The 10,444-nt window shown below is 34.1% G+C and overlaps 1 protein-coding gene across 1 annotated transcript; it reads right to left on the bottom strand.

Moving 5' to 3' along the window:
* Positions 1-515: 515 nt before the first annotated feature.
* Positions 516-8,261, bottom strand: M430DRAFT_38708 (hypothetical protein; the record flags this gene model as incomplete). The annotated part of the gene is made up of 2 exons (XM_024867270.1): positions 516-524; positions 7,722-8,261. 2 exons carry the CDS (start codon positions 8,259-8,261, stop codon positions 516-518), a joined length of 549 nt encoding a protein of 182 aa, XP_024725536.1.
* Positions 8,262-10,444: the final 2,183 nt, after the last annotated feature.

Genomic DNA, 10,444 nt, shown 5'->3' with positions numbered 1-10,444 from the left:
CTTATAGTAAAGACTCTAGTAAGGTAAGGGCGCCCTCTTATTAGGGTACTAGACACTATAACGGTCTAGAGCTATAATATTACAGAGATGTTAAGCTAGGGGGCTAACTAAGGGTCTAGCGACCCCTTTATAACGTAAGAATCGTAGATCCTAGACTCTTAGTAATAAAATTAATAATAGTATACTAGAATACTATAAGAAAGAACAGCCTTACCTTAATAGTACTTTACGATAGTCGTAAAGTCAACGTTATAGTAATTTAGGAGCTATAGTACAACACTTAGATAAAGACAGTCTACTACTTAGCGTAAGTAAAGTACTAGTAGGTCTATAAGGGCAAAGGTAGAGTAGCTATCTATATCTATAAGTAGTACCTACTTTCTACTTAAGTAGTAAAGACAAGCGTCGACTAGTGTTACGTTACTCTATAGAGAGTTACTGTCTAGTTAATATACTTACTAATTCCTAACTCTCTAGGCTAGGCTAGTCCTCTCTAGCGGCTCGCTAGAAAGGACCTAGAGGGGCTATAGATCGTTATAAGTAATATAAACCTTTATTACTTACTCTAAGACAGAGCCGGTAAGACTACTCTTAAATTAGAGACCCTTCTTTATCTAGCCTATAGGTAGTAGCTCTTACTATATATACTCTAGAAAGAGCTAATATAGTAGTGACATAACGAACGAGACTTAACGATTAACTATACGTAGGTTATAGTAACGCTCTAGTGTACTTATTAAGGTAACCTAAGGTATAAGGGATCTAACTACTATACCTAGCTAATTAAGGTTATTACTTAAGTAAGGGATTACTAAGAGAGAGCTATAGAGGTACTAGGATAGAGCTAGACCCTAACAGATAGAGAACTAGTAACGATCAAGGCTAAGAGGCTCTACCTCTTCTTAAAGCCGCTAGATATACCTTATAAGGTTAATAAGGTAATTAACTTACTTACCTCTTAGCTTGTACGTATTATAGACATATCTACCTTAAGGAAGAAGGTTAACTAAGGGCGTACTAAGCCCTAGTAAAACAGTAAGGTCCTTAAGGCCGTCTAGTAAGTACGGGTAGCGCGCTATTAATACGCTACTGCCTTAACTAAGCTCTACTAGCGCGACCTCTAGTAGGCTAGTACTTATTAACTCTATATAATACAAGACATAAAAACTAGAAGCTAGCGCGGCGCCCTTACTACTGTCTTAAAGGACTAATAGAAACTATAAAGTCTTAAGAGGTAGGCTAGGCTCTATAGCTATATACTTCTAGAACCGGCCTTACTCCTACCTCTTTAAGGCGCTAACAAGGAGGTACTAGCTATAAGCTACTATAATAAAGTAATAGTATTAGGCCGATAGTTCTTTCTAGAATTAATAGCTAATCTTAGTAACGTTATTCTAGACCTTTAGGACGAGTAGTACTAACGGTTTACTATTAACGACGTTATAATAGAGGTAGATATTACTAACGTTCTCTAAAAGACAAGTACCTAAAAGGCGCCGGGCCCTAACCTACTACCTACTAGCTTCCTTAAGGCATATAGGCGCCCCTTAGCTAAACTCTTTATAGTAATAGTAACTATAAGCCTCTAGCTAGGGCACTTCTTTACGTAGTTTAAAGTAGTAAAGGTAGTAGTACTATATAAGCCTAGAAAGACCCTTAAGTAGTAACAAACCGCTAAGGCCTATAGGCTAATATTACTCTTAAACGCGATAAGCAAAGTAATTAAGTTAGTAATTAGCCGGTACTTTACTAAAGCTATAGAGTCGTAAGGGCTTCTCTTAAAAACATAGATAGGGAACCGGCTATAGCGCTTAACAGACCTTATAGTCAAAATAGTAGTTAACGCTACGTATATAGCGTAAAGCTATAGGGCTATAGCGTCCCTTTTTTAACTTAACATTAAAGGCGCCTTTAATATAGTAAACTACATACGCCTTCTTTATACTCTCTAGTACCTAGGGTTCCTTATATAGGCCGTACAGTAGGTACGTAGCTTCCTTACTAATCGGACAGCTAGTCTCTTCTTTAATAAAGAGGTAGCGCCGCCCTAAGAAGTTACTATAAAGGTACTATAAGGTTCGCCCTTCTCTCTTATCCTCTTCCTCCTTTATACTACTAGCTTATACACGCTACTATAAGGTTATACAGGCCTTATTATAGTAGGGTTTACTAACGACCTTAACCTCTTAGCTTTTAGTAGAGACATAATAGAGATACGCTAGTACCTTAAAGGGGCGTAGTAGACATATAGCTAGTAGTCGTGTATAAAGGGAATAGAGTTCGCCCTAGAAAAGAGTAAGCTCCTTTACCTTACCTGTGCCTACGCTATACTAACGACGCCTGTCTACCTTAACGGCCAGGTTATACCCCTAGTCTAAGAGGCGCGCTTTCTAAGAGTTTAGTTAGACTAGAAGCTTAGATAAAAGGGCTACCTTAACGCTATTAAACAAAAGTTTGCTACCTAGTAGTTCGTACTTATAAGGCTTACTACGTCTACGTAAGGATATAGCCTACTACGCGTAAGGGAGATCTATACAAAGGTAATCTAGAGTACTATAGTATATAGCGTAAGGGTCTAGTACCGCCCCTTTAGGTAGTAAGCTAAGGAGATCGTAAAAGACCTTGTTACAAAGTAGTTATAGTACCTCTGCGTTGTCGCGAGGGCGTACTAAGCGACGCCTGTCTAGTTCCTTAAGTCTAAAATAGCTACGCCCTTACTTAACCTCTACCTTAATAAGTAGGTAGTAGACTTTAAACAATGTCTTAAACGTATAAGTAAGAAAGAACTTATATAGTCTATCTATAATAAGGTAGCGGCCTGTCTTTAATAACGCTAGAGATACTACTATAGCGCTACTATAGTACTACCTTATACGTTACTTAAGTATAGGGCAGGCTAAGCTATATAAGTAAAGGACTAGTACAAGGACTCTTTCTTAGAAGAGACCTTATAAGGGAACTAGAAGGCACGATAGTCTTAATACGACAGCTTACTAGTATACTACTAGGGCGCTGTCCTAGCCGCGCTACCTGCCCTTTTAGTAGATGCCCTTAAGAAGTACTTACTCTTCTATAAGTACAAGAGCTCTCTTTTAACACAGATCTATACTAGTAAAGTTAGACTCTAGGCTTTTCTTTTTAAGTATAGAGTACTAGAGGTAGCGACCTCTTAGTGCCCTTATAGTAAGGCCCTAAAGATAGCGGCTTACCTAGTCCTTAACTACTAGTAGCTAGATTAATAGTAGTAGGCCTTATAGTAAGTACTCTACTTAAAAGCGCTATAGACGTTCCGTAACTTCGCGACAGTAATAAAGAAAGGTAAGAGCGCTTATATACTAATCTGTTAGCTACTATCTACCGGCCGATTTCTATAGTTTTGTCTAGCTAAGCGCTACCTAGTAGAGGAGTTATAAGAGAGAGAGTAGCCCTAGCTAGTAGCCGGCGTCTTGCCGGCGCCTTACTAGCGTCTTGTTAGTATATTTAGTATTACTAGGCTAGAAGGTTAAGTTCTAGTAAGGTAGTGATAAGGACCTAGCGCCCTAGTAGCGCCGTAATAGTGTAAACACAAGTAGTAGTACATAGGTTTTTACCTGGCTTTAGTACGGTTTTACTACGTGATTTATGTAGTATAGAGGTTCTGTATACAGTAGGCATAAGCAGTAAGAACAATAATAATAATAATAATAATAATATTATATAATGTCTTTATTATCTACTACTATATTTATTTCTAATTTCTTTCTAGCTATAAACCTATTTAGTAATAACACTATTACTAATAGACCTTTACTAAATACTATTAGCTAAAGAAATTAATGTTTCTAGTAGACTAAAGACTAATATTACTAATTCCTTACCTAGTAGCTATAGACAGATTAGGTAGCTATAATAGTAGGTTTAAATAATACTAATATAGTAAAATAGCTAGGTTAAGATATAACTAAAAGATTAGTATACTAGTAATAATTCTACTAGGCTACAAATTAGTATACTAGTAAACTAGTAGTTATATACTAGAAGTGTTCTATAATACTTGCTTATCCTAATTTAAGAGTACTTATAACTAGTACTACTACTCTTATAAAATACCTAACGTCTAAATAATGTGTTAACGTATCTATAAGTTAAAGTTAAGGCTTATAAAGACAACTCTCTCTTTATAAGGCTATTTTATTATCTATAACTATAAGTACAACTAGTTAGTATAAAGATTAGTATAAACTAACTAGTATATATAGTCTACTACCCTTATAACTAAGGCTTTTTAGGACTAGGTCCTTAAAACAATCGTTTCTTTATAACTCTCTTTTTAGGCTATAGAAAACACTAATCTCTAATAGCTATTAAAGCTATTAAATCCTTATTTTTAATTACTATTAGTAACAACTATATAGACCTACCTAACATAGCGCGTTACTTAAGTTAAAAAGAACATACTTATAAACCTAGTACTAGGTAGTAAGGTAGCCTTATCTCTTAATTATTAGTTAAGTCCTACGCGCCTTTTGTTTATAAGCGTTATAGTATATTATATTAATAAAGACTAGGTACTTTAGAAGGAGTTAATTAGGTTTAAAAACCTACGTAATGTTTATTTAAGATAGGCCCTAGCGACAGTTATTAATAATTTACTAATAAATCTTAACCTAACTAGTTAAGTAATATCGATTATAACTAATAATACTAGTAATAACTATACGATAGTAGATAAAATTAATTTATATCTTAAAGACGTACTAAAGAATAGTCGTTTTCTTAATAAGTAAATCTAATATATTCCTTATCTATTATATATTCTTTAGCTTACTATAAAAGCGCTCTTAGGTATAATTTAACTATAACTAACGAATAAAACATTTATTTAGGATTAAAGGAATAAGTAAGAGATAAACGAGCTTAAAAGGATATAATAAGTAAGTAACTAAGGTATACTATATATACTAGTAAAGGTATAGATTAGTTATAATTTTTATACTAATCTTTATACTAATTAAATATAGATTTAGAAGCTTATAGTACTAGTTAACTTAAGTAAGTAAAGATAAGAATATTTTAAACAGATTTAAAATAGGCTAGCTTATAATAATCTAATACGTCCTCTTTAATTAATTATAGACGTAGCTACTTAATAAGACTCTACTATTTTAATGTTAATTTAGGTAATAAGACTTTAGAACACTATTAACAAATTTTATAAAGATTATATAGTAGTATACTTGTTTTAGATCTTAAGCGTTAAGTAAGATTAAATTAGATATTTAATTAATCTTCTTTACTTATTTAATTTTTTTACGACTACTATTAGTAAGACAAAGAGTATTACCTTACTATATACTCTATAGATCTATAACAAGTTGTTTAAACGCCTAACTAAATCTTACTATTAACTAAAGGCAAAAGTTAATCAAAAACTATAGGTTTGTATTCTTATCTAAGGTATTAACGCTACTAAGGCTAAACTCGACTAATACTATAATAAGATATATATAGATCTTAGTAGTATTTATATAATAAGTATAATCTTAAACCTAAGGTTAAAATTAGAGACTTTTAATCCTAACTATTATTAGCTTAATTTTAAAGTAAAGGATTAGTAATTAGAGTTTAAAGAGTAGTTTTATAAACTATACTAAAAGAACTATCGTAATTATATAAGAAATTCTAATCGTCTTTAAATACTCTAAGAAGTAAACATAAATACTATAGTATTAGTATTAGATTAAGATCGATCGTTAAGTATAGATATAGTAGATAATAAGGTAGATATATAGCTTAGAATAAGTAAGTTATTTTATACTAATCTTTATACTAATTACTAACTTAAAACTAGAACCTAATAACTATATACTCCTCTTAGTTTAGTAGTAGCTTAAGACTCGTCTCTCTAGCCTTATAGTAATAGCTAGAGACTTACTCTATATTCCTCTTATAGGCGTTAGTATTAAGCGCCTCTTTAATTTTTTACGTAATATATATAGCTATTATTATAGCTAACTTAAACCTTTAGCTATTTATACCCTTATATTAGTTTTTTTCTCTTAACTTTAGGAAGAGTAAGGTAACAAGCTTAGAAGGATACTTTCTAACACTATTAATGTTAATAGTATAACTAAAGAAGAGATAAAAGCTAAGCTAAAAGAGTAGGAAACATCTATTAACTTACGTCTAAAAAAAGTTAATACGTAAGTAGTAAATTACTATATTAGTAATAAAGAAAGAGAACTAAACCGGCCGGGCTATTAAGCGTAAACACTATAGACATAAAGACGCCTTAATACTATTATATATAAGAGGCTCTTATAGGCTTGTTTTATAGCTTAAGATAATACCTAGGTACTCTTTATGTCTATACGTAAAATACGTAGTATATAAATAGTAGAGCGTAAGAAGAGAAATACTACGTAAGATCTGTTAATCTATAATCTACTAGAAGACCTTAAGGATAAGGACATTCTTAAGCTAGTAGTTAATAAAGATCGTAATAACGTAAAGTTAGTTTTACTAACTCTACCTCTAGGATCTAAGCTAAAGACTCTTAAGGGTATTAATACACTAAGGAAACAAGTATAAGAATTATAGGATAAAAGATCTATTTTAGATTACGTAACAAAGTAGGTAAGGACTTAAGGATAGTAAAGCCTAAGTACTAAAATAAATATATATAAAACTATTTTAATTTATTTATTTTATAATCGTTTAAACTTAGGATAACTATACTAATCTTTATACTAATCTTTATACTAATCTTTATACTAATCTTTATACTAATCTTTATACTAATCTTTATACTAATCTTTATACTAATCTTTATACTAATTAATGATTATAACCTTAGGTATTACATAAGTATAAAGGTACCTTAGTACCTTAGGATACACTATACCTATAGGTTAGGTCTACCCTATAGGTTAGGTCGTAGATTTATTTAGGGACTTATAGGTTAGGTCTTATTCACTATAACCTACCCTATAGGGTAGGTACCTAACCTATTTGGTAGGGACCCATGGGTTTCTGCGCAGCCTACGCGGATTAGAGAGACTCGGATAGAGCGAGAGCAGTAAAGGAAGCAGAGCCAAGGGTCGGTAGAGGAGACAATGGAGCACGAGATCATTCCTAGACCCATTGATGCGGAAAGGCCTTGACTTTCGCAAGCGCGTACATCTGGAATAGGTATAATTTGTATCCTACTTTTCTGCTCTACTAATGAGGTTGTACACCTTCTGTAACCTGACACTTTTTGACACTTTCAAGGAGAGTGTTAGAAACTCAGGGGTCAGGATCAGGAACGCGCCGACCCCGTGTACCCTAGGCACGCTGGGGGCCACTTAGGGCCGCAGGGTAGCTGGAGCCTTGATGTCTGATAGATATGTAAAATGCCTTGGTGGAAATGGTATGGATCGTCGAACTTCAGGAGGTAGTCTGTGTGAAGGAAGGAGATGCTAAATCACATGACTTTGAGTAGGTCCTACGCGAAACCATAAATAATTTCATCTTTAGTACAGCCCTTTTTCCTGTAAGAGCTTTTTAGTCTTTAATGCAATAGACCTCGCTGAATTGTTCATTGCATACTTTGACAGGTTAGGCGGTAACGGACGGCAGTTAATTCCGTTTTTGCCAAGAACGAGAAAACTATCGATTACACTGTTGTTAGGCAGTAGGAATAGGCCACAGAACTCCTATTCCGCGTCCAGTTTCTTATAAGCACTCGATTGCCAAAGCACCGAGGATGGATAGTCCGGGAGCGTCTCAAACTCGCACTTGAGTACCATCCTAGACACAACCACAGCTTCCTTTTTGGCCTGCTCTGCATCGCATTGTAACCCTCCCTTGTTTCCTTCCCACGTGATGCTTTGAATCTTCGCACTTCCGCTATTATTGTCACTATTCGGCTTTAGAACAATGTGAAGTATATAGCAGTCCTCCTGTGACCAGCTTCGAAGAATATGGATAGATATATTACTGTCTTTGTCCGGATCCTCATTTAGTACGTCCCATTTGTCGTCCATATTTCGAGATTTGACGCCGAATTTCAGCTTTTCTAGGTCTGCGTCGCTGATTGGTAGACCCCAAGGTGCTGTGAGAGGCTCTTTTATGGGCTTTTTTGAGCTGTGCTCGTATTTCGTCGAAAGATACTTCCTCCAGGCTTCCTCGTCGGTCATGCCGGCGTACAGATCTTCTTCTACATCGACTTCACTGTCCGTCGCCGGACTCGCCGGAAGGGAAACCGTAGGCTCCTCCTGTTTTGCATTGCTGTTGGACATTATTCTATGAACAATTGGCGTCAGCAGAATGTCTTGGGGCTGTGGATTAGAACTTCGTACGTACCTGTTGACTGCTCTGAGAAGGTGACGAGGAGCAATTGGTGGTGAATGGATTGATTGAGTTAGAAATAGTAGAGGATGGAGGGACAGTTGGGATGGAGAAAGAGATCGAGATCTCTCTATATATAGCTAGCATCAGAGTCGCGAGGCGCTCCTATAGAGGCTATGCGGCAGGGCTATGCTGCCTATCCTGAGGCCCCTAGTTCATATGGAAAGTGAGGCTGGTTCGGCCAATCTATTGCTCTAGCTGAGCCTCATAAGAACATACAGGTTTCAGGTAGGACCCTTAGATTTCTAGGCAGCACGAATATCGAGAGCGAAAATCTGTCTCGGGACACGTGACCTTAAGAACCCCTTTCTGTGTGCAAATCTACTAGACACTTTTATTAGGGCTTGTCGTCTAAGAATTGGGCAGACCCTTCCTTTTTCTCTCTAATGGCGATGGACTTTGATCATCTCATCTTTCGAACATTCTGACCGAGTTGAAAGGAATATCTATTGTCGTAGATTTTAGAGGACATGGAATCTAGAGTGTGAAATAGAGATGCTGGCTTCAAGAAGCTTGCACGGTCACCCTCTGCTGCAGGGAGACTAACGTGGGAGCATTATACGTGAAAGCAGGCGGCAAGGACTAATAGCGTAGAATGGTACCAAACGGCCGAGCGAGGTTTTAGAAAGTGAACAAGAAAGATAATAATCGAGTAGCAAGAGAAGCGCTAGCTTTATAGATGTTAAAGGCGGCGGCCGGTGTTAGGGGCTTAGGGGTCAAGCTTAGGAATGCGCCGACCTTACGTACCTGTAGACACGCTAGGGCTGGTTAAAGCTAAAGAGTAGTACATATATATAAGTATTATAATAAAGTATTAAGTAAAAGATAGTTCTATTAGTTTTCTACTACTACGTCTATATATAGTAGCGTAGTACCTGTTAGTATAAGTATTAAGTATATATCTTAACTAAGTACTCTTTAGTACTAGTATTCTTTATACTCTTTACTACTATTCTATAACATCTGTCTCTTATAAGATTAAGTCTTGTTCTTAAGACGTTCTTAACATTATAATAAACTACTAGATAAAAAACTAAAGTAACTAGCTAGTAGCTATTAGTATACTTATAGTAAAAAAGAGTACTATAAGTAACTAGGTAAGTAATACTACTATACTACTATTAGGTATGTTTTTATAGAGTAAAAGAGTTAAAGGCAGATATATAATATTATTAAAGACAAAAGTAAGTTACTATATAAACTATAAACTTATCTTTAAATTCCCTTAATTTTCTTAGTTTATTCTTCTTTCTTATACCTTATAAATCCTTTATATTACCTTAATAGTATAACTATTAGGTACACTAACACGTAAGACTATAATAGCTTAGAAACTAAGTATAAGGTAACTATATACTATAACTAAGGTAATAGTAAGTATTAAGAAGTATAAGAATAGAAAAGAGAGAAGAAAAAGAAAGAGAGTTTAAAGATTAGTCTATAGTTAAAGTAGTAATATACCTTTAAATATACTATAACTATTTATTAACTCTTACCTCTTTTACTTTATAAAAATATACTTAACATTCTAATCTCTCTTTTTTACTAAAAGGTTATAGACTATTAGAGTAAGAAGTAATAATATAGACATAACAAATAAACCTTAATAAGACGTAAGCCTCTTTTTAAGTAACTCTTTAGAATACCTCTTTATAAGTAGATAGTAGTAAACCTAGTACAACTCTCTAAATGTTAATAGAAATCCTTTTCTTAAGTAAGACTAAGTTAAACAAGAAGATTACTTAAGTAAAGGTAAAGTAGTACCTTAAGTAAAAGTAAGACTACCTTATAGTACTTAAGAAAAGAGAGGCTCTCTTAATAAACCTATATAAATTTAATAACCCTTTTAAAGTAGAACAGCCCTTTTAGTAAACCTATATTAAAGAAATAAGAAAGAGTTATTATAATACTCTTTTTATTCTACTAAAAAACAAGACATATACTAGTATTACTACCTTTTTATTTAACTAAGAAACAGAGTTTAATACTTATCTAAAGAGTTATCTAACAAATACTAAACGTATTAGTACTATAGTAGTAGTACTAAAAGATTATATTAAAGAGTACTAAAAGT

This window comes from Amorphotheca resinae (genome assembly GCF_003019875.1).
Source record: "Amorphotheca resinae ATCC 22711 unplaced genomic scaffold M430scaffold_1, whole genome shotgun sequence".
Lineage (NCBI taxonomy): Eukaryota > Fungi > Ascomycota > Leotiomycetes > Helotiales > Amorphothecaceae > Amorphotheca > Amorphotheca resinae.
Note: the sequence above shows the minus strand (reverse complement) of the source record. Positions and strands in the feature narration are given on the sequence as shown.